The sequence below is a fragment of the Dryas octopetala genome, chromosome 7 (assembly GCF_963921425.1).
Source record: "Dryas octopetala chromosome 7, drDryOcto1.1, whole genome shotgun sequence".
In the NCBI taxonomy this organism is placed as follows: domain Eukaryota; kingdom Viridiplantae; phylum Streptophyta; class Magnoliopsida; order Rosales; family Rosaceae; genus Dryas; species Dryas octopetala.
Window position 1 is genome coordinate 19,192,919 of NC_141372.1, and position 25,423 is coordinate 19,218,341.

General features: G+C 34.9%; 1 protein-coding gene, 1 long non-coding RNA gene and 1 pseudogene across 15 annotated transcripts; 1 reads left to right on the forward strand and 2 right to left on the reverse strand.

Moving 5' to 3' along the window:
- Positions 1–4,192: 4,192 nt before the first annotated feature.
- LOC147280302 (uncharacterized) lies at positions 4,193–8,823 on the forward strand. 3 transcript variants are annotated; one of them, XR_015123603.1, is made up of 5 exons: positions 4,193–4,534; positions 7,328–7,437; positions 7,680–7,739; positions 8,420–8,485; positions 8,657–8,823. It is a non-coding gene; the product is annotated as an uncharacterized LOC147280302 (long non-coding RNA). The 3 variants fall into 3 exon arrangements; XR_015123604.1 differs by lacking the exon at positions 8,420–8,485 and having other exon boundaries at positions 8,654–8,823; XR_015123605.1 differs by lacking the exon at positions 8,420–8,485 and having other exon boundaries at positions 8,664–8,823.
- A 4,560-nt stretch (positions 8,824–13,383) lies between these two features.
- On the reverse strand, positions 13,384–14,565 carry LOC147280303 (L10-interacting MYB domain-containing protein-like; annotated as a pseudogene).
- A 660-nt stretch (positions 14,566–15,225) lies between these two features.
- LOC147280304 (MLO-like protein 5) lies at positions 15,226–19,955 on the reverse strand. 12 transcript variants are annotated; one of them, XM_086251945.1, is made up of 10 exons: positions 19,619–19,955; positions 19,317–19,513; positions 19,090–19,194; positions 18,816–18,870; positions 18,553–18,641; positions 17,775–17,979; positions 17,028–17,586; positions 16,837–16,933; positions 16,544–16,644; positions 15,226–15,626 (listed from the first exon to the last, which is right to left on the reverse strand). In XM_086251945.1, the coding sequence occupies exons 2-6, from the start codon at positions 19,422–19,424 to the stop codon at positions 17,797–17,799; spliced, it is 540 nt and encodes a 179-aa protein (XP_086108071.1). In that variant the 5' UTR covers positions 19,425–19,513; positions 19,619–19,955; the 3' UTR covers positions 15,226–15,626; positions 16,544–16,644; positions 16,837–16,933; positions 17,028–17,586; positions 17,775–17,796. The 12 variants fall into 12 exon arrangements, 11 of the variants coding, with proteins under 11 accessions (XP_086108071.1, XP_086108079.1, XP_086108073.1 ...); XM_086251953.1 differs by adding an exon at positions 18,091–18,131 and having other exon boundaries at positions 16,544–17,586; positions 17,775–17,805; positions 17,884–17,979; XM_086251947.1 differs by having other exon boundaries at positions 16,544–17,586; positions 19,619–19,706; positions 19,793–19,955.
- Positions 19,956–25,423: the final 5,468 nt, after the last annotated feature.

Consider the following 25,423-nt stretch of genomic DNA (forward strand, 5'->3'; position numbering starts at 1 on the left):
TTGATCAAAGTTACCATTTTCTTGATCGAACAATCAAGAAAGTGGTAACGTTTTTGGCTTGGCTGATTTGGTTACCATTTTCTTGAGGATTGGTTCAAGAAAATGGTAACTTGGATCAAGAAAATGGTAACTTACCATTTCTTGAGAAAAAATTACCATTTCTTGAGGAAGAAAATCAAGAAAATGGTAACTTTGGTCAAGGTTGGGATTGGTTACCACATTCTTGAACCAAGTTACAATTTTCTTGATCGAACGATCAAGAAAGTGGTAACGTTTTTTGCTTGGCTGATTTGGTTACCATTTTCTTGAGGATTGGTTCAGGAAAATGGTAACTTGAATCAAGAAAATGGTAACTTACCATTTTTTGAGAAAAAGTTACCATTTTTTGAGGAAAAAAATCAAGAAAGTGGTAACTTTGGTCAAGATTGGGCTTCGTTACCACATTCTTGAACCAAGTTTCCATTTTCTTGATCGAATGATCAAGAAAATGGTAACTTTTTTTGCCCCACTGATTTGGTTACCATTTTCTTGAGGATTGGTTCAAGAAAATGGTAACTTGGATCAAGAAAATGGTAACTTACCATTTCTTGAGAAAAAGTTACCATTTCTTGAGGAAAAAAATCAAGAAAATGATAACTTTGGTCAAGATTGGGCTTGGTTACCATATTCTTGAACCAAGTTACCATTTTCTTGATCGAACGATCAAGAAAGTGGTAACGTTTTTTGCCTCACTGATTTGTTACCATTTTCTTGATGTTTGGTTCAAGAATATGGTAACTTTGATCAAGAAAATGGTAACTTACCATTTCTTGAGAACAAGTAACCATTTCTTGAGGAAAAAAAATCAAAAAAATGGTAATTTTGGTCATGATTGGGCTTGGTTACCACATTCTTGAACCAAGTTACCATTTTCTTGATCGAACGATCAAAAAAGTGGTAACTTGGTTTGAGGCAAGGTTTTGGTTACCATTTTCTTGATGTTTGGTTCAAGAAAATGGTAACTTCGATCAAGAATATGGTAAGTTACCACATCTTGATCAAGAGTTACCATTATCTTGAGGGATGCATCAAAAAAATGGTAAAACTTGTTTACCAGTTCAGCAGGTTATCTATTTTTTTTTTTTTTTTGATGTGGAGGCATTGTATGCCTGCAGTCATTCTAGAAGCTCCCGGTTATCCACATACATAACAGTATTTATCTCATGTATTTATCTAGAGATGCAAAACAAGAGATCTTGAGAAGAGTAGTTAATTGACTCTATAATTGGAGAATGGTGAATCTCAAACCGTTTAGAGTAATTGACTCTAGATTAATGAAGCTAGTGTATCTAGGATGTATTGATGAATTGTGAACTGTATATCGATAAAATCATTATACTTCAATACAAGTTCACAATCGTGAAGAATAAGAAGCTCTTAATCATGAGAAGAGTACATGGACACATTTTCCACACTTAGCCTATTAGACTATAAATGGGCCACTAAGTTTTGATAGCGAACTAAAGTATACCAATGCGAGCCAATAGGCTAAGAGAATAACTTGTCTGCCCCTGTAATAGGGGCAGGTTTGTGTAACGGTAGAGAGAGAGAGAGAGAAGAAGGAGAAAAGAGAGAAAAAGGGAAAGAGGAGAGAGATAGAGAGAGAGGAATACCACAACTGGTATCTTAGGACAGGTAAGCCCCTCTCATAGGGTAAATGGTGGGAGTATATGAACACTATCTTCAAGAAAGAGTTCGCTCTCTGTCCGTATGACAAAGGACAAGGATATTCCCCCTGAGTAAGATTGATTGTTGAAACTGACCAATCAACATGATCGTATCTATCTTCTTGGAAACCTAAATCAAGCCACAATGTCAATGATCAGATGTGAATGGACAATGATCTATCATCCAAATGCGTTCATGGATATATAGGCAGAGCGGCGATATTAAGTCATAATGAGTTGGGTACATTTTATGCTTCAATTATTGGAGTGCATTTAGAATTATTTAGTGCAATAAATTATAGTTTAATTAAATAATTATTTGATCAAGAGATTTGCATCAAGAACAATTAACCTAGTTAGTAGCCAATTGGAGGTCCAAGAGATCCCAATCTTAGCCTATGTGAAAATAAAGAGTGCTTAAGGATGCGTCTAATAACGTTTTACAGAATGATTTTCGAAAAACGATTTTAAAAAAACGAAAACGAGAAATTGAATTATGTATTTCGAGATTTGAGAATGCGTTTGGTAGCTTAACCCGAGAACTGCTTTATGAGAACAAAAACAGTGAAACACATGTTTGGTACAGTGAACAGAAAATAGTAAAAACAGTAAGTATTTATTTGGTAAAAATATTTTTGAAATATGTCTTTTAAGAAATTTTTATTCTTTTTTAATAAAAAAACATGACAATATATTTTTTATTACTATTACTTTGCCTTTTGTTTACAAATATGTTAGTAAAAAAAAAAAATATATATATATATATATACAAGTTACTTGTCAAAAAAATAACTAAAAAATACCTTAGATTAAATAGAGTACAGTCATCCTGGAACGCCCGAACCTCAGGCCCATAAATACACTGAAACACCAAACATTTAAACCTATTTTTTCTTTCTTTTGAGCCATGCACATAAACATAACTAAATACATTTCTTTCAAATAAAATATTTATGTAAAACTTCTGTATAAAAACGTTTAAATAAATCAAAATGGGTTCCACTGCCTTGACTTCTCCTCACTGCCTCCTCAGCCTGCTTAACCTGCAAAACATCAACCACACTGTACCATATCCATGGTACACCAAGTCATTTAAACAAACAACCTGGTAAGCTCACTAGAGCTCGTATGAGTGAAAAGACTTAATGAACTAACCTCAATAATTTCCTCAATTTCCATACTCAAATATAATCCACAATAAAATCCATAGTTACTTAATCACATAATAATTTCATTCACCAATGATTCAAGCATCAAAATAAATCAAATTTTCTTAATTCCACAATAAAATCCCATAAGTAAAAATGTAATAGTCATTCCAACAATTCAAGCTTAATCATCCACCATTAACCTCAAACATAATTTATAAGCCTATACCATATCTCTAACTGATTTGCGATAATCCAAACCACACATCATAACCCATAATCTCAATTATGCTAATCATCAACATTCTCATCCTCAGGATTCAAGCCTAGACTTTACCAAATCACAGTCAAACCAAATCCTAGCAACAAAAGCATACAGGCAAGCAAAGCAACAAATCAATCTATCTAATTTTACTCACATCGTTTATTGAAATCCCCCAATTTTAAAACTATTTCTCAAATCCATTTTTAAATCATCTCAAAACTGTAAATCGACCTCTGAAGAACAATTAATACTCTCAAAATACTCCACAATTGAAACCTCACGCCACACTAGTACCTAGGGAAAACTGCTGGTCATACGCTGAGGTAATTAAGCTCGCCACATCCCGTGCATAGGCACGAGCAGGCAGATAAGCTCGCCATTTCCCGTGCAGAGCGAATCGATGCACGGGCAGGCAGGTATGCTCGCTACTTCCCATGCAGAGCGAATCGATGCACGGGCAGACAAGTATGCTCGCCACTTCCCGTATAGAGCAAATCGATGCACAGGTAGGTCGGGATGCTCGCCACTTCTCATGTAGAGCGGATCGATGCACGAGCAAGCAGGAATGCTCACCACTTCTCGTGCAGAGCGAATCGATGCACGAGCAGGCTGGATGCTCGCCACTTCCCGTGTAGAGCGAATCTATGCACGAGCAGGCAGGTAACTAGGCTCGCCATTTCCCGTCACTACAAGAAAAATGTCTTTTGACAACATGCGTTTAACAACGTGCGGCTGATGCACGTTGCGAAATAAGGTATTTTACAACGTGCCTTTAATGCACGTTGTCATCAGTGTTATGTAAAAGTATTTAACAACATGCAAGCTTTGCACGTTATTAAAAGCTTATACTACAACATACTCATGCACGTTGTAAAATTTATTAAATATAACAACTTGTACCGTGTGTTGTTAAAATTAAACTTATAATATTTATGTAGACCAAAATTTTATGCGGGAATTCTCCCTCTCCTTTTTATCACTAAAAAATCAAAACCCCTTTTTCACCCAAAAAAAAAAATGGATTCCTTTTCTTCTAAACCCATTCTTCCAAACTCGTTATGCCAGTCCTCCTCTCCCCCATCGATTAAACCCATCCAATCCTCCCTCTCTCCCCGATCGATTAAACTCATCCGGTCCTCCTTAGCTCTCTCCCCCATTGATTCTGTCCTAGCTAAACCATCCATCGTCTGATTGGAACTGGAAGTTCCAGAACAGGCGCGACTGGACAAAGCCCCATCGATTCGCCCAGCCTCTCTCCCCCATCGATTCTGTCCTAAAACCATTCTTGCCGTCGTTCTCTTCCCCCCAAATCTCATCAACCACTTTCACAAAGACAAAGCCCCATATTATTCCTAGCTTAAGAATGTCTCGGGTCAGCAGCTACTGTGCCTCTTCTTCCTGATTGCTTCATCCAGGTATAACAAGATTCTTCCTTTGCTTCTTCTTTGTGGGTTTTTCTCAAATGGGTTTGATTGCATTGCATTATTATCCCTATAAATTAAGGATGGATCTTTGATATATCAATGAGGGTTAATTTAGAACGATTGATCTGTCGTAGGAGATGTCATCCACAGTTGCTCTGTCCATTAACTCTCTTAGAACTACAAACATATTTTACAAAACAGAATCACATTATTGCTTACATTTAAATTTCTTGGCATACCATTTAGGTATTTATGCACTTGATACGGCAATATTACATTCATGCGCGCTTTTCCTGTGTATCTATGTTTATCTCAAACATTCTGTTTTTCAGGTTTTTGTTTGAAAATCATGTATTTTGTAGAAGGCTTATTATGATTTTTGCCCCCTGAACTATGATCCCATTCCTAATGTGCCCCCTGACTTTTTAATTTTATCAATTTACCCCCTAACAGTTACAACGTTAGTCTAATGTGCCCCTTCTTCCAATTTCCGTCATGGGTTCCGTCTATTTTGCTGATGTGGCAGGGTAAATTGGTCATTTCGACCTCCCTGGACCATTCAGCATCCCAGCCTTTTCCACCTAGACAGCCCCCAAATGCCACATACCCACATGTGGGACCCACCCGCTATTATGCTATTAAGGGTGTAAGAATTATTTATATCAATGCAGTAATTTACATTCCGTAATGTAACAGTTGACATCTGATATGGCAATTACTAAGCAGTCAAATGGCAATTAGAAATCAAATGCCAATTGGAAATCAAACTGCATGCCAGGGAGGTCGAAATGACCAATATACCCTGCCACATCAGCAAAATAGACGGAAGTTGAGACGGAAATTGGACGAAGGGGTACATTAGACTAACGTTGTAACTGTTAGGGGGTAAATTGATAAAATTAAAAAGTCAGGGGGCACATTAGGAATGGGATCATAGTTCAGGGGGCAAAAATCATAATAAGCCTTTGTAGAATTATGTATTTGGGGATAAAAGTGTAAATTTTTATTACTTTCCTATAGAGGTATATATGATTATACAAACACACAGTAGAAGGAAAGCTAATAATCCTAATCAATATATATAGGAGTCAATTTACAGCTAATACTTTGCTAATTCACATGTGTTGGCGTGAATTAGCCAACATACGTGAATTCATATAGATTACTCTCAATGATACCAAGGACCTCAATTATGGGATTTGTTTGCAACAGATATACAGTTTCCTATTTCATTGCATAAATACCTTCTGTGGGTGATTTGGTGTTTGCTACTTCTACCTATTCTCCACATTATCAAATGCAATTCTGTACAAAGAGTTTAGCAATCTTAAAGCACTCACCAATCCAAAGCGTCTTAGTTAGTTGAGTGAATTTCTTTTAATCTTGATGATGTTGGTATTGCATTGTATGAATCTTGAAAATCTGTGTGTATTGCAAAATCTTGCGTTGAATGAATATTGGCATAATTAGCTGAGCTAGCCTGACCTCTTTAGACTATACTGGCATAATTACCAGGACCACATGTTATGTATATGCCAATGCTGGGTTGTTCTGAGGTTGCTTTCAAGGAGCTAGGAGATAACCATGAAAACAATAAAAGGAGTGAATAATGTATATGAGTGTACCATATTTTAGAGTGCAGTGGGTGCATAATGGAAGTGTACAATAAAACCCCAGTGTTCTATCTAGCATGTTTGTGTACCATATTCAATTTTTGTGGTTGAATATCAGAACAAGCTTTCATCACATATACGAACCTATGTTTTTTTTTTTTTTATTGTTTAATTATTTTGTTCAATATAATCACCCTTTTTCAGATTGATTTGGAATGTGAGCATGTGAGTTTTTTAGGGGATGAACCATTTCCCACAGATGGCAAGGAATTTGGGTGACTTGTATAGGACAAATTTTTTGTGTAGCGGCTATATTTGGTAATTAAACATTGCTAAATAGTCCACTCCCTTTTGAGTATACTTGAGAGGGAGCTTAATAATTGTGATGTTAATAACATATCCTTTTTTTTTTTTCTAGATTCTATTTGTCTATGTTCTAAAGAGTTCCTAGCTGTAGTTGTCTAGTTTTTTAACGTATTTTATTATGTTCAGGAACAAAAGGGCTGCAATTATTTCAATAAAGAAGCTAGATAGCTAGTTGTAATTTTAATAAATTTGTTGACCAAGTATGACATGTTTGTCATTATGTTGGATGTATTTGCATTTGATCGATTAAGGTCTAATGGATATACTAATTTGTATATACGATCATCACAAAGGTATATACTCTGATTAAAGCATTAAGGAGGAGCTGATTCATTATCTAATTAGCATTTGAGAATGAATAAAACTATTTTTACGAAGTTTACTAATCAAATTGCCACATATTTGAGATACATGCATAACTCATTATGCATGTTTTATTTTTATAAAAGATGTGATCAATAAATATAGAATATATTGCGAATAGTATTTGAGATAAAAATTGTTATCTTAATTTTTAAAATCCCGATCAATTAAACTAAGAGATAGAAAGGGAGATCAATTAAACTGCCATATCATATATAAGATCAATTAGTAATAAAAAGTTTTAAATAATAATAGGTGTTTTTAATATGAACAATAATTAAATTTCATTAGGAGGGTGCATGCTTAGTCTCCTCGGATGCCACCAGCTGAGCAATGATCCAGCTAGCCTGTCTAATGGGTGATGAGTTCAAGTTTGTAGCTATACTTGCAAACATGGTCACCCTCACAAATGAAAATTTATATATTATTTCATATGTTGCAGGTATTCCTGATTTTGCTGAAGTTTATAGCTTCATTGGGAGTGTTTTTGATCCAGACACAAAGGGCCTTGCTCAGAAACTCAAGGAAATGGATCCCATCAATTTCGAAACTGTGAGTTAGATTAAACTTTATCACTTTTCAGTGATTTATTCTTGCAAGTTTAAATCTATAATGCTTGAAATTGTGTAAGATTTGCCTGTTATAGAGAAAAGTTTATTGTCACTAGATAGAGGAAAGGACCCTGTATAATGGTGGTTTTTGGCCAATAAATAAATAGCGAGGGGAGGTGTGCCTGTAATTATTATAATTGTGAGAGGTGATGTGACTGTAATTGTAATTGGTTATTTCTACAGGTTTTGCTGTTGATGAGAAACCTCAGCATGAACTTGTCTAGTCCAGACTTTGAGCCAATTGTAAGTATTACTATTTCTTGTTGTTATAATTGTAACTTTCATTTGAGCAAGTTATATGTTTCTATTGTTTCTCATTGAGACTATACTTATTCTCATCAATCCCCAATCCCCTTTTAGATTTGGGTATCCAAAACAATGTGGTTCTGATGTATTGCTTTTTTCATAAAAGTGGTACATATGACTTGCTATGTTTAGTTGTTTACATGAGATACTTGTTTTTGGGTTGCTGAAGGATTTCTGTTCTAGCATAATAAAGCTACATCTTTTTTTTTTTTTTTTTGCTTACATGTTTTACAGTGTCAAGCAATATTAAAAATAAATATTGTCTAGGCTTTGTGGATAAATCATACATGCTGACTTAGAGAAAAATGATAAGTGTAAAATATAGAGGATAGTAAATGCTCTAATTATAAGTTTCAATTATTTTTTAGGTGGACTGTTTCTTTTTTAGATAACAATTCAAAATCTTGAGACTTAATGAAAAATGCAATATGGAAGTAAAAGCCTAGCAACATTCTCTCTTCATCCTCCCTAATGTCCTGACTTCTCATTTAATTTGACATCACCATACAAATATATTTCTTTTTTATAAAACTTGTGACATTCTTTAATGTTGACTGGTTAGTCATGTTGTTTGGTTTAGAGGAAGGTCCTGGTTAATATGAAAACAGTTACTGCAGGAATTGATGCCAATGCTCAGATTAATGATTTGTCATGTTGAACTTTTTAGTACTTAAAGTTAACTGGTATGTGCTTTCCATTTCTTATATCATCTACCAATGTACCCGGCCTCACTTATGTTTCCTCCTCTTATCTTTTTCTTTTCCCCCTTCTCATTTTTGGCCATTTTTATCTTGTGAGTGTTTGTTTTCACAACAACTTGGTGATATTTAACTTTTCCTCCCTTACGGAAGAAGTTTGCAGGAAGCCAAGCTGATAGAAAAGAGAGGGAAGAAGCCAAAGTACTGGAGATGCACTTTAACTTCAATGGAATTTGGGTTCAGACTATGTTTTGAATGAGGATTGCAAGTCTGGCAGCTAAGTGGATCATTCTTTTCATAAGACTTATAGTATTGTTGGAGCTTTTTGTAATACAAGTTGTCCTAGATTTGGTTTTTGTTATTTAGTTTCGGCATGGAGAATTGATGTTTATTGAAAAATCTAACTTTTTGTCTATTTTAATTATTAATTCAACTGAAAAATATTTTATTATTGGTAGATTAATGATTTTGCTTTGATTTTGAACAATTGGTGAATAACTATTTTGTTACTTAATTATTAGGTCAAATTGGTGGTTATCATTGGTCTGCCAAATTATTAAAAAAACAAAAATATATGAATGACAACGTGCAATTCAAAGTTGTCAAAAAATAAACAACAACATGCGATTGCATGTTGTTGAAACATTACCGCAACATGCACAGCACGTTGTTGATTAACCAGACTACAACGTGTGCACGTCGTCTTACATCCGCTATGAACGAATGATCACACATTGCCACAACGTGCATCGCCTTTTTTGGCAACGTGCAGTGCACGTTGTTAAAAGATTTCAATTTTTAACGACATGTCGTACGACCACGTGCAGGTGCACGTTGTGTATTTATTTTAACAACGCACATTGCATGTTGTCAAAAGGCATTTTTCTTGTAGTGCGTGCAGAGCGAATTGATGCACAGGCAGGCATGTATACTCGTCACTTCCCGTGTAGAGCGAATCAATGCACGGGCATGCAAGTATGCTCGCCACTTCCTGTATAGAGCGAATCGATGCACAGGCAGGCCGGGATGCTCGCCACTTCTCGTGTAGAGCGGATTGATGCACGAGCAAGCAGGAATGCTCACCACTTCTCGTGCAGAGCGAATCGATGCACGAGCAGGTAGGATGCTCGCCACTTCTCGTGCAAAGCGAATCTATGCACGAGCAGGCAGGTAACTAGGCTCGCCACTTCCCGTACAGAGCGAATCAATGCACGGGCAGGCAGGTATTCTCACACAACCTCAATAACAACATTCTCGAATCTAACTCATAACTTTTATTGTTTAATAAAATAATAATGCCTCTTGTATTACTTTTTAGATTCACTTCTACATATGCATCATCATCAACAACACTTGCTGTGAGAAAATTTATTCTTAAAACATTTATAAAACAAGATTCACTCACTATTTACTCCGCACTAAGCGGAATCCTTTCCAAAATTGATTCCTACTCACGACCTCTCACTTGTTTGCCACTCAAATCATACCAACACTTCCTCAATAAGTAACTTAATTATTGTGTAAAAATAATTGCCTAATCATCATTCATTGATCCTCGATAATAGACAATTCTCATCTAATCAGTAATTAATCACAGGACAACTCTATAATTCCCAATTAATTCTTTAGCCTCAAATCCTCGTCCATTCATTCTCATGATCCAAATCCTATACTTAGCCTTCTCTAACATATGACAACAAACACACAGAACAAACATTTCGCTAACGGTACTCTACATTACAATCCGATAAGTTTCACTCACCGTGTAACCACGTTAAAAGACCAAAATGCCCTTGGACAGCAACACGCTTGGATAACAAATTCGGCAACATGACGGCATCAGGAAAAAGATTTACCAGGCCTGTGTACCTGTTAAGACCAGACAACCAAATAAATACCAGGTTTCACAAATGGCTGTTCAACAGCCGAAACGGGCGGTAACCACCACGCACGGTGGCTGCCCAACCCCAAACAACACACCAAAATTCATAGAAACTCACCCAAAAGACCTAGAAAGGTTCATGGGACTACAATTAGGCGAAATTGGGTCAAACAACCACTAACCCACTGCCAAAAAGTGGAGGTTCCGACAGTGGCAGTAGCAACGGAGGCTGTGGGTAGCTTGGAAATCAACAAATCAAGTCCCAATCAATTCCAATTTCATGTTAGACACTCTAATTTGATGAAAAACGGATCAAATATATTGGTCCAATTTAAAGAAAAACCGAAATGGTCATAGACCCTAGAATTCAAACTTCAAATTTCTCAAAATTGACAAGCAAGATCAAGGGGAAAAGAAAGCCCATACCTAAAGGATCATTTCTCGTAACTGAATTGACAGCCAAATCTCGCCGGAAATGGCCGAAATCGGCGGCGGAAGCCGCCGGCCTTGAGTTGTCGATTCGCCGTCGTGCGAACTCTGATAGACGATCGGAGGGTACCATCGTGACGGGTTCGACGAGAGGAAGCTTTCTGGGCCGGAGTTGGGTCGCGAAGACGCCAAAAACAGTGAATCAATGCCGGAGCTCCAAACCGGCCTAAATTGGGTTGCTAGTTTTGGGGGATTTTTAGGCTGAACGGAGGCTAGGGGAGGGAAGAGGGAGGTACGGCGAGCTCGGGGAGCTTTCGTCCGCTTCCATCAACCTCTGGACGCTCGCCCACACGTCAGTGACAGAGCGGCGGTGCTGAACGGGCGAGAGAGAGAGAAAGAGACGCAAGAGAGAGAGAGAGAGAGAGAGTGAGTGATATAAAAATTTAAATTTTGGGTTTTAAAACCACCTTTTGTATAAATTACAAGTTTGCCTTTTACTCCAAATGCCCGTAACTCTCAAACCGTAACTCCGATTACGCGTGCTTCATGTCTACGAACTCGTGGACTCAAGACCTATCCAACGTGCCCAAAGTCAAAGACGAAAGCCCAATAATTTTAAAAGTCAACTTTGGGTCAAGCCCAATTTAAAACATAAATTAAAATTTAAATCAAAACATTTTTATTTTCCAAATAAATTCCCAAAATAATCAAAAATAAATTCTCAAAAAATTTAAAATAAATCTTTGAAAAATACGAGGTCTCACACATCCCATATATGTTCCAACAAAATAGTTCATAATCATAAATACCATAGATTAAATAAAGTACCATCATCTCATACATATTTGAACAAAATAGTTCATAATCATGCACCTAATTTGATAAAATAGTCATATCCAAATTTATGACAACATTGTCATGAAGTTGGACCACAATCATGCCACAAGTCTGATGCAATCTTATCTCTTAAAATGGTCATTTGTGCAAGGTTTTCCGGAGACATATCTATATTTGGTATTGTCACATCTCCTTCATCAAATATCATGTCTTTTACTTGAAATTCTTCAAACATTCTATCTCGATGAGCTTCTTTTCGAATAAAATTATGTAACACACAATATGCAATAGGGATCCTTCGTTGCCTACGTGGAGAGTAATTGGGCATCAATTTCAGAATAGGAAAACGTGCTTTTAGCACACCAAAACACCTTTCAATTACATTACGCAATGATGAATGCCTATAATTGAACAATTCCATAGGATCTCTTGGTGCTTGACGAGGTCCCATGTAATCACGCAAATGATATCGTTCACCTCGATAGGGTACCAAGAATCCTGGCATATTTGTATACCCAGCATCAACAATATAATAATACCCTATAATTTTTGTTTATTAATTGAATGTCACAATAATATAGGTAATACTTTAAATTTAAGAGTGACGTGCTTATTTATACCTTCCTCTGGAAAAGGAAACTCATTCTCCAGCCTTGTCACTGCATCTATGAACACCCTAGAATCATTTACAGTCCATTCCTATCCCGTGTAAACAAATGTGAACATCATATCAAACAAACATGCGCACATAACATTTTGAGAGACAAGAACCTTCCTACCACAATATGATGTTTGTTTTTGTGCGGGTGCCCTTGCAGCAACATGTGTCCCATCAATTGCACCAATACACTTCTATAATTAAAATAAATAAATAAATAGTTATAGTTAGACTTAATGACATATAAAATAATCCAAGAAATTTCCATAAACAAATATAACTTGTCATTACCTCAAAATACGAATAATATTTAGGATTGTTCAGAATCCCAGAGGAGTTGTTCCTCGAGTATGTGGGCGTATAATGCGCGGTGATAATGCACATAAAACTGTTAATACACGCTTTAACTGTCTATGAATAGTTTCTTTAGATCTTTGAAAATGTTCAGCAGCAACTTGCATGCGTACATTATGTGACACTATAAATAAGAAAATTGCCAATGCCTCATGAATACCCACATGTCTATCATTGTGCAACAAATCTAAGCTCTCAAGAGTTTGACACAACCTTAGAAACACATGCTTCTCCATCCTGAATGAATTATACATTCTATTAGGATGTTCATTCAACAAGCACATATTCAGGCCCTGATAGTGAAGATGTATTACATGGAGTTTGATCTACATATGATTCCCAATATTCATAAATATGCATGCAAATTATCATATGTTGCACCATTTCTTCAAGATCTGAATCACTATCCTCATTGTTAATTACCATCTTTGGTACCTTTCAAATATCGAAAGCCAAAATAAATTCTAAGCACTTCATTCATTTAAAAACAACACAAGTATTCATCAAATAAAAATCATAACCCACAAATATCCATCAAATTTACCAACACAAGCATCAAACATTCAAAGACATAACAAACATAAGTACCGAATATCCAGAGACATAACAAATATAAGTACCAAATAGCCTAAAACATAACAAACATCAGTACCGAATAGCCAAACATATAAAATGCAAGTCACTCATAAAAAAGAAATGCAAACACACATCTAGATAGTAATCCTAGAGATTAGCTAACCAAGCTCTCCTTATTTCTTCGGTCATGGTTAGGAAAAGTCTCCTCCATTCCATTCACAATCTTATCCATCATCTTGATAAACTGACTATTTTCAATGTCTCCCATTGCCTCCACTATTTGAATGCACTCTTCAATTGTATACATCTCCTTACTAGTCTCCTCTACACTTTTCTCTTTGTTACGCTACAACTTTTGGTTCATGACCTCACTGCAAACCTCCAAGTAAGCTTCCATTTTGTCCCTTTTTTTTGGGCGACGGTCAGATGATGGAGAAGAAACGCTCTTTCTTTTTCCTTTACCACTATCACTAGGATCAACATCTTCATCAACATTCGTATGAACCCTAGTGTTGAGGAAGTTCTCTTCTAATTCACTCTCCTCATCTGAGCTAGGAGGTAGTTGGCTAGAAGAATAATGCATTTGACCCGTTGCAATTGTGGTGTTGAAAATCTCCCCTAAAGGTGAATAGTGCTCTAAGCCTTTTTTGTGATATGGCTTCACTGCCAGTACTTTATGCAAACCATTAAAAAATATATATTCATCAATGACATGAACACAATTGTGAATTATATAAAAATTAAATAAATTATTTTGTGAATATCAAAATAATACCTTGATGTAAGAAGCCCAAACCTCTTCTGAAGCAGTCACAGCTAGTGTTTGCAATAGGATCCCACCAAATCCTGTATGCTCAATGAGATCTGAAAACTCACAATGTTTTTTACGCAATCTATTAAATTTAGATTTAAGTTGTGCCAGATTGTATCTTTTGCCACTTTCTGCAAACAACTCATCACTTATAGCTAGCCAATTTTTTTTTTTTTAAAGTCGAAGTCTGCATATCTTCTCTCTTCACATGTTCATACAATATTCGGATAAATATTCCTTCAGATTTTGCAGACCAATCAGCTTTATCATCAAAATCCACATCATTGGAAGCCTCACTACTACAAAATAGCAATCAGAAGACGGATTTTAACCGTTGTGTGAGTTTCTAATTTACCGTCGTCTAATCGATCGATGTCTATTCATACCTCAATAGACAACGGATAAAATCCGTTGTCCTGGTGCACCTACACAACGGTTATAGATGTACCACCGTTGTATATACAACCTTTAAAATCAATGATTTGGAGGATACCATTGTTGAGTACCAATTTAAACATCGGTTTATAGTTAAGAACCGATGTGTAGAGATATGTTAAACAACGGTTACGTTAAGTAAAGAATTGGTTTTACAACTATTTTAGGTAGAGACACGAAGTGAAATAGTCATTAAAACAACGGTGTATTGTTAACAACCGTTGTGTAAGCTATTGAAAAATAGGTGTATTGCCATGTCTATAGGTTTTTCAAACTACGGTATTTATATGAAACCGTTGTATTAATGCATTAAGAAAATTGAATATTAACCATATAACCGTTGTATATACTTATTTTGTACATCGATTTTGGGTTAAAAACTATTGTATGAAGACACTTAGCACAATGACTTTTTGAGATTTGTGTGGTATGCTTAAGAATTAGACAATGGTTTATGATATTGAACCATTGTAAGTTAAGAGCACAGACCACGCTTTTAATCGAAAAACTGTTGTATAATGTGCCTGTTTACATCTGTTTTTAGAAACTCCCAATTGTCTTTGACCACAATGCAATTATGAACAAACAATGCACAATCTGATTGATGAGATAGGTTGTTTTGGTACAACCATTAATTGTTCCAAATTGATTCCCTTCATAATTAACATTCCTAATAAATTATACATTTACAAAATACCAATTCACAATAATAAATGATTGGAATTTCTAAAGTACCAAATAATATAAGATATTTGAAGGTAATAATTGTATATATGTACATTGCACCCTTAACCCAATTTCATTCACAAAAACAGCCATATATGCCATAAACAAAAACCCTCCATATATACCTTTCCAAAAAACTAGGCATCAATCTAATTAATCAACCTAATTGCTGCCATATGTATATCAAAATATTATCCAGCAGCTAGCCTATCAATCATCCCAAGCTAATCTAGCAAAGTAATCAATATATCATATATACCCCAAGCTAGTCTAGCTAAACATATGGCCTACGTAAAAAAGGTGTCATGCAAAAATCCAACAGAAATGTCTACATAAACTGGCTCACAAAGTTTGCCCATTCAGCCCGGACTTCATCGATATCTTCTTGGGTATAAGTGTTGTCCTGCCTTCGTTCCCACTGAAACAAGGCAAAGATGGAGTACTAATTAAAAATAAAATTCAACCAAAAGTGTAAACAGTCCAGTAGAAAGAAAATAAAGATAACTGTCAACATCCAATGATTTCTACGCATTTAAAATTCTCTTTAAATACATTACATGGCTGGAAATGTGTATTTACATTGACAATCAAAGATATTTTAACATTGAATAACTTACTCGGAATTGTAAGGGACTAAAAAAATCTTATCGTTAGAAGATAAATAGAGTACTAATTTAAAATAAAATCCAACCCAAAATGCAAACAGTCCATCAGAAAGAAAAAAAATAAAGAATATGCCCCTAATTAGGTGTATTGTGATTTCAAGCTAGCATATATAAAAAATTAAGTGCACAACTACATTAATTAAGAATCAAGCTCACAAATACCTTAATTTTATCACAACAATTTTCAGTTAGAGCAAAGTCACAAGGAATATAAGGGCAAGTGAAAAACATAGGCATGCATGAGGAATATTGCTGTCAGGTTTCAGACTTTCAGGGCAAACTTAGAAATTACACCAAAAATGCATTCAATGTCGGATTAAGGTGATTTTGATCTTGAAATAACCATTAGGGTGTCTAGTTTCTGCTCACCAAAAATTAGATCAAAATACATCACCAAACAGTACAGTTTTTAAAAATAGTGCAACGGAGTCAGAGAACTGCTAGTAAGAAACTTGAAATGCTTTAAACAATATATTGGAAATCATCAATGTATGCATACTCATAAACAATATCTGGATTTAAGAAAAAGCATGACCATCGTAATGAAAAAGCATCACGATGAAATCACTTAATAGAAACTGTAAAATTGAAGTAAAAGAAGAAATTGAATCCCGTGAATTAAAAAAAAAAAAGAATAAAAACAGTATATGAAGCAATATGGTTCCTTTACCTTCTTTACAATCTTGTTCACACTTTCTTTTTGCTTGATTCCCACTACAATGGCCAACAACTTTGTTGATGACTTTGAGTTCTAAACAAAAGGAGTGCAGACTGCAGAGCATACATCAACATTCAAATAAAATAGCCAGTGAGCAGTAAAAAATTGCATTACTTACAACCCTATTCAGTGCATATTCACTGTAAATGCAGCTAAATGAGATTAAATTAAACCCAAGTATCAAATTCTCAGGCACCCTGAAAAGTTATATTATCACTACAATCAACATATAAATATTGGCTCACCTTTTTATGGGCCCCATAATTGTTGCATTACCAAGTCAGAGGTCTTGGAAACAATACCTTTAGGTAGACCCTTAATTCCATCAGGCCTGCATTGATTCTGAACGTGCATGTATGACAGCATTAATCACAAATTCACAAGTACAAATATCAGTCATTATATGCAATGAAATCATAGGGAGCCTACTGCCTACCTCTTTATAATTTATGACAACAAATTGGCTGCCAATGAAGAAATTAAGCTACAGAAAGCAGAGCCATAGAAGCAAGCAAACTACAACGAATGAACCTCCTTCTTGTAGGGTACTTATGAGAAATCCAAGAGCAAAGAAGAAAACATATATATGAACCAAAGAAAATTAAAGGGTATGTATGTATATATCATTCTCTGTTATGAAATTGGAGGTAGAAAGCCACAGAAACCCAAATGCAAAACCAAATTGTGGTAGATGATGAATTCAAAGAACATATAAATATCTCATAAAAGCAAGAGGGGACTTACAGAAGTGGAGGCCTTCATCATCGACAATAAAACTAGCTAGCTCCTTGGTATCAACAAATTGAGAACAATCCTCAAGATATCATAAAATGCAATAAAATTTCTGCATGCAAATTTGTCAATGATCTTACAAATAATAGGTAGTGAGGATGGGTACCTGAGTATAAGAGGAAGTGAGGCAAACGCCAACATTGGGATGGTAACTAGGGGCACACCCACCATTGCTCTACTCAAAGTTTAAGAAAACCTTTCTCCTTCAAGAGTAAATGTGATTCTATTAGAAAATCAAAACCCAAAGAGCAACAACAGTAGCTAACCCCAGCCAGTTAAGCAAAGAAAACTCCATTAACAGCCCAATAGAAAGAAGCACTTGTAGTGCTTGACTTATGCACAACTTTACTTGTAATTGGTACAAAGAAAGGAGATTGGTTTAGTACGTTACCCAAAAAGATGAGGAGGCTTGCTTAATCTACCTGAAACAGGACAAAATGGATCAAATAAAGAACTAACTGGGGCCAGCTAAACCAAAAATTCTTGTTTGTGAATTGCACCAGAGCTATCCCTTGGACTACAACATGTCTTTCTTGAATTTCAATTGCCATTTGAGCTATAATTGTTTGCAGCTTTGTTCCAACTGCTAAGATTATCTTCAACCAATACAATTGTTAGTCCTCGATCATTAATTAGACATACAATATTATTATTAGATTTATTTTAAGATGCAACTTAATTAGACATTTCATTTTAAAACTTCTTACAACTAGAGGAAGTATAGACAGCACAAACATAGCCTCCCATCCTGAAATAAAGGAAACCAATAACTAAATACTACAGTAAATATCTTTGTTATTTAGTTTTGAGAGATTAACATCAAATAGATTAATACAGTAAATCCTTCCAATGCTGCTTCTTTATATTTTCTTCTTTTACGTTTTTCACTTTGACAAAGTGGAACTTTAGACATAATATATGAAACTGAATGAATTAATGAATGAATAGACAAAGTTCAATTTTCTTCTTAATTTTACTTCATGATTACCCAAGTTGTTATGCTAGTCTTTACAATACAACAAGCCAGATTATATCCAAGTGTTTGCATTAAATGTATATGAAACGATAGGTATAGCTTAAAGCCCTCAATTTGATTAACTGATTTTTTTTTCATAAAACTATGAAAGAAATTGGAACAGAGGAGGAGGAGTTAGTGACATCAGTCTTACAAAATAGAAGGTGACTGGTGTTTTAGTCCAGAATCTTGTGTGGTCTCTTACAAACGAAGTCTCGTGAGTAAGCCTGAACTTTGTAGGATCTGTTTAAAATAGAAAGGAAACTCCACTTTAGCACTCAATGCATTGCAGACAAGTATAAGTACAAGCGACAAATTAACAATATTACTACCAAAGTCTAGCTAGCTTCACTAGAAATTACATTACATGACTAATAATTGATTAATTAATTACAAAATTAAATTGAGTAGCTGTACCATTGAATTCACTATCATGTTTAGCCGATTGTTCCCACTCCTTCCACCCACGAATCTGCAAAAACAATTATATATAATATATATATTAAGGGTAGAAAATGAATATTAAGTCATATATATATTATATAACATATATGCATCACCTCCATATCTGGAATCAATTTCAAAGACATATTTTGAGAACTTAGAAGAAAATATAGATAGATAGATAGATAGATAGATAAAATTACCCAAATATATACTACAAACTGATGTAAGGTGAGGAGTGACCCACCTTCAATCTTCCAAGTGTCATGGTTATGGAGTGAAATACTGCAAAGAAGAATATGAAGATGTGCAGTTGATGTAATGCATTTGTAGATATAAGCGGCACTTGTCCCTGTATGTATCAAAATACATCCATCCATCATATTTCGATTAGACAATAAAGCAAATGGCAATCTACCTTATAAGTAATAAGTAACACAAGTTGAATTCAGATTGTAAAGTAAGCAATCGTACTAGCTCAGAATTCAGAATGTGGGTCAAGGAAAATTGAACTGCCAACTGACCCAAATAAGCCGAGATAAAAATTGGGTTTGTATAGTGAAGGAGAGTGTATGGGTTCATGGGTAATGGGTGTCACTAGATTGAAATCATCCAACGTGGTTTGTGAGCCAACTGGATGACAAGCACACATAGATGGTTGGTTCATAGACCTATTCATAAATCAACCATAAACAACCAAAGAAATGCCGAAATATCAGCAAGATCCAATACTAAATTAGCTAAAACAAGAAAATCAAAGAACCCACAGAACTTACCCAGAATGATGTGCTACAGGATCGATCTTACGTGATGAGTGAGTGGAGTACGCAGCTGAGGAAGATGGCAAGAGAGAAGCTCATGGGACTGTGAAATCACAGCTAGGGCTTTGAGAAGGGGAGGAGATACACCTCAGAGGAAAGAAATGGAGAGACTAAGAACGAGAGACAGACCCATATAGAGGGCTAAGATCGAGAGATGGTGATGTCGTTGATGCGCGATGAAGATGGTGACGATCGAGGGACTGTGCGCTATGAGGATGGTGAAGATGGAGAAGTCAGAGGGATGAATGTCTGAAGGGGTGAAGTCAGTGTGTCTGAAAGGGGTGTAGGGATGAGTGTGTCTGAAGGGCTTTGACCTTGTCTTCGATTAATGTTTCATTAATTAATTAGCGCGCCTCCGCTTTTTGCCAAATACAAAGATCTGCAAATTCTTTATTTTTGTGTAATTTTATCAACACAACGGTTTTATCTAAAACTATTGTGTTTAACAATTTAGGAAAGACTCCAGGACCAAATAGTATTGGATATGATACATTTATATCACGGTTTCTTATAAACCGTTGTGTTATAAATTAAGATAACGGGTAAAATAAAAACCGTTGTCTATTGACTGTTGTCTATTTATATAATTGTAGTAGTGCGGCCTTCTCCTTTTAAGGAAAATAAAAATATATCAAACAAATGAAACAAGCAGAAACATACCTCATTATCCCCTCCGTCCTAATAGAAAAACATTCAAACATAAACAAGGCACAAATAGAGTATTCCAAGAGCACCAAGAGAATTCCTTCTACCATACTTAAAATATAAATACAAATTACATTAATGATGCAAATTGTACTAAGCTACGCAGGAACAGTTCATGCAATGAACATTAAAAATCTATCATAGTTGGAAAAATGAAAAACTAAATAAAATGCTTGTTGAGACTCTTAGTTATGTTTATTGTCAGTATGCATTTCTAAGGAACCATAGTCTAGAAGCATGATAATCATGCATGCGAACAATACAAATTATCATGAATGATAATTTATAAAGAAAACATTAGGTAGAAAAATGACATGTTTTGGTGCACATTTTGGTTACATAAACCTACAACCATGTATGCGTGTAGGACAAGGCTTACTTTAGAAGAAAATATAAAAGACCAAGACCTTGGTTAAACTGCTATCAGATGACAGTAAAATGAGTTGCTATGACAACGTGAACAAGAGAGAAATATTCTTTTTATAAAAAAAATTGAGATTTTTATACAAAGAAAACAAATGTTTTAATACAGTATAAAAGCAATTACAACATAAACAGTGAACAAGGAGTCCACTACAAAGTGCCTAAGCTAGACAGCTATAGTACTATACAATGCAGTAACCAAACCAACATCTAACACATGTTGCGCCTAAAAAGTGCCTAGTATAGCATTGTTAAATGGTTGGTGTTTCAAGTCTCCTTTTATGAGATGAATCATCACAATGCTCTTTGTCGCTATACAATGTTCCACGCTAATTAACTCGTTTATTTCTAACATATAAACTACTATTGAGATATTATTTAGTGTCTAAATTTTGATGACTCTTACATTATTATAAAAATAATATTCATGCACCAATGCAAAATAACTCACCACCCATGTATATTGAGCTTAAATGAAGACCACACACATAAACTAGGTACAAATAATTAATATTTATAAAAAAAACTGAGATTTTTTTTTTGGTACAAAGAAAACAGAGATTTTAATACAGTATAAAAGCAACTACAACATCAACAGTGAACAATGAGTCCACTACAAAGTGCCTAAGGCAACTACACAATGCAGCAACCAAACCAACATCTAACCAAATAAGCAAGAAAAATCAAGACACATCAGCTCTCAAATCTAATGAAGAAATCCACACTACAACAAAACTGTCAATGGATATCGCCCATTTTATATCAGATTTGAAATCGACTGATATTGTAAAAATTATAATATCAAAAAAAATTTCAGCTGATTTCTAAACTCTACTAGAAATCACATGATTTTTTTCAATTGATATATAATATTTTCCTTCTTTCTAAGAATTTACAAAGTCATTGGTCTAAACTGTTAACTGATGATATCTTAACAGACCACCTATAATTTTTTATCGTAACACTCAAACACACCTGATATGTAAATGTTTTTTTTTCCCACTTAAAATTCCCAACACTTAGACAAAAATTCTGTATATACTAAAAAAAACCTAGGTCTATCTCAGTCACTCTCAGTTCTCACTTCTCTGTCTCTCTCTCGCAAAGTCGCAAGTCGCAAGTCGCAAAAACTCTCTCAGCTCAGCCTCACACACTCGTCCTCGCCGTCGCTGTCGCCGCCGCCACTCCCACACTTCCTAGTGAGTTCGTTTGTCTCTCTCACTCTCACTTCTCTGCCTTTCTCTCTCACCTTGTGACTCTCAGCCTTTCCCTTTGCAGACGCATTTCTCACCTGACCAGTTGCACCCCAGCCTCTCTCTTGTCATCGTCGCCGCCGCTTCAAGATCCTCTTGACAGGTTATGGTAAGTGTTTATTAGTTTTTAATTTTTTTCCCCAATTCATTTCGTTGGTTTCTGGATTTTTTTATTAAGTTTGATTGAGCATTTGGTTTGTGATTTAGTTTTATTTGTGCTGGTTTATGATTTATGAATTTCTGGGTTATGGTTTGTGATTTAGTTTGCTCACAAGGCGTTTCAAGCTATTTGAGGAAATTGGCTAATATGTGAACCACACTATTGGCTTCCCTGTTAACTTGACAAAAGGTTGAACTAGGACAAGAAGATAGCAATACATCCTCAATAATAGGACCCAACCAAGGTAGATCATCACCAAAGAGCTATTGATTGCTTGTACAATCTGCAGGGAGTCACTTTCAAACATCAGCTATGAGGTCACAGAACTACCATCACAAATTAAGAGAAGACTAAAATTAGATACGAAAATGAATATACTTAGATATGAATGAAAATAATATATATATATATATACAGGCTCCTTCTATTGAGGTATATCTCAACTTATTTATGTTGAGGTATACCCTATTGGGGCCCACACGAGTCGTTTTGTGTCAATCCGAACCATTCATTTTTTACATCTCCATTAATAGATCGTCCTTGCAAAAAATTAGCCAAATCGGAAATCATTTGTCTATGTAACTTTGATCAAATAAATGGATGAACCAAATATTTTCCATGAAACCGTTCATTTGTTTTATCAAAGTTAGATAGACAAATGATTTCGGATTTGACTAATATTTTGCAAGGATGATCTATCAATGAAGATGATCCTTGCGAACGGTTCAGATCGTCACAAAACGACTCGTGTGGGCCCCAACAAGGTCATACCTCAACATAAATAAGTTGAGGTATACCTCAATAGAAGGAGCCTGATATACATATATATATATATAGTTGGTCGGTGTACCATTTTCTTATTTGGTCAGTGTACAATTATATATCTTTCCATTTTGTTTTTCATTGGATTGAAGGAAGTTGAGGATGTTTGTAAGTAGGCCTCAAATTATATATCTTTAAATAATCATGTTGGTTAGCCACACTGGTAGATGTGTCTGTTAACTAAAATGGGAACAAGGCATGCTGTAATTTTTTTTTTTTTTTTTATCTTAGTGAGGTCTTCTATGCAAGATCATCAGCATTTCAAGTCATTGCCTTGCTAATTACTTGTAACACCCCCTGCCACGTGAGGTACCCTGACCATACTTCAGCTGGTGATGCCACCTTTGTCAGCCATACTTCAGCTGGTGAATCTAGGTTGTGAAAACCATACTGAATATTGACATGTCCATTGTGAGTTTATGGTTTCTTCTTGGTTGTTATTGTTTACTTCCTTATGCAGTTCAATTACAAAACCATATCTTGGTATGTTTGCGGCTTGAGGCAATGACTGATAGTATCTCTATTCTTGGGTTCAGGTAATACTAATTAGGCAAGTAATATAACAACTCCATTAATAGTTCTCAAAGTTGCTTACTTTTATCATTAATTAGGCAAGTAATATAAGAAGGTGAAGGCTTATTGGAAATCTCAGGCAATTTATTTCCTGTGAAAGGTTATTCTCATATTACATACGTGAATGTTGAATTTTCTGTTGATTTAGTGATGGTTAATGTTCTGACATATCATTGAAATTCTTTTTACTTTGTTCTAAGAAGTGAGTAAAAGTAAAGACTAGTGAACATTATGGCTTATGCATGTGAAGTATGCTAGTGAATATGATAACATAACATGCTTCTGTTGTTCGCTGTGATTTTGCTGTAGAATCTTGGAGTATCTGCTTAGTATTTTCTCCCCCTTATTCTTAATCTTTTATTTCTACTAATATACTGGAGTCTCTATATCTTGGCTTTATGATGATTTAATCATAAAATGAGTGAAATTCATCTATTACATTTGTAGGTAAAGAATTATATCTTTGCAGCTCCAATTTTTATGACTTTGTATTTATAATTTTTTATTTGGTATGTTTCTTAACTTAGTTGTATGTTGATTAACTTCTAAGTAGGGCTGTCTACACGTATATACATGACCAAATATATTGCATAGTCTGAACTCTCAAGGTATGTCCAAAGTTTTACGACCTTTTTCCTCTAGCTATTTGTATTTCTTTTTGTTGGTTATATGGGTTGTTGGTGTTAGTTGTCTTGGGTTGCTTGATTTCTCAGTATGTATTTGCTTTTTTTAATCAATTTAGTATTTGGTTTAAAGTTGAACTTGCAAAATAAGTTTTGTGACATAGTCCAAACCTTAACACATGCTCAATGGTACAACAAGGTGAGTTTAAAGCTACATTTATTTGTTGCATCCCTCTGTTCATATTTGTGTCAACAATTCTTTTCTGTCTTTACTTCTATATTGTCTACTAGCACAAGAGTTTCAAATGGGTTGGGTGTTGGGAAACGTACAATAACTAGAATATCTGATAGTTCAAGCTTTTTATGAATATAAATGTCTACGAGCACTCATTCCTGAAGCTTGCTGATGTTCTTGCTGACTTATTAACTAGCTTGTTTAACGGCTGCAGAGTTACTCATGATTGAAATAAAAGAAACTATAACAGAGGTTGTTAGATGGAGAGAAACTTGTGAGTTAGAAGTTCAAGCGGGGAAAATGAGATTTCCTATATAAAAGGTATGTTTTTAAATATTTAAACGGTAGTATATATCTTATTTATGTCTCCCTAAAAATGTGTGCTTTACATATATAATTTTTGTGGTTTACATGTAAGGTACCCTAAGCATGGTTGTCTACACATATGCCAAGTTTGTACGTTGCACAATCTCAACTCTCAAGATTGGTCTTTAATCTCAAGGTGAGTATGTAACTGAAATAAATCAGAGAATCAATCACACTTGTGGAGTCCATTGTATTCCAATATATAGAGCATAGATACTAGAGTCCTAAAAGGTATGACTAAGCTTACATCATTATCATAAAGAGAACAGAGATAAATACATAATATCTAAGATAAATATATACAGCTGTATTAGGAGTTATCCTTTAGTAACAACCTTTTTCCTCTATTATTTGTATATGAAAAACTCTATTTTTTTCTTCCTTTTTTTTTTTTCTTCTTTTAGCAACCATATTTGTGCTTATTTCTACTGTCATTTTCTTTTTGTATAACTATAGCATACTATGTTAATATTGTATAACTATAACTCTATGTAGATATTCCTTTCTCTGCTTTTTTAACTTTTTGCTTAAGCTTAAGGGAAATAGAGGGTGTATTTGGATTGACAAAGGCATACCTTTTGTACTGCTCTGTGTATTTTA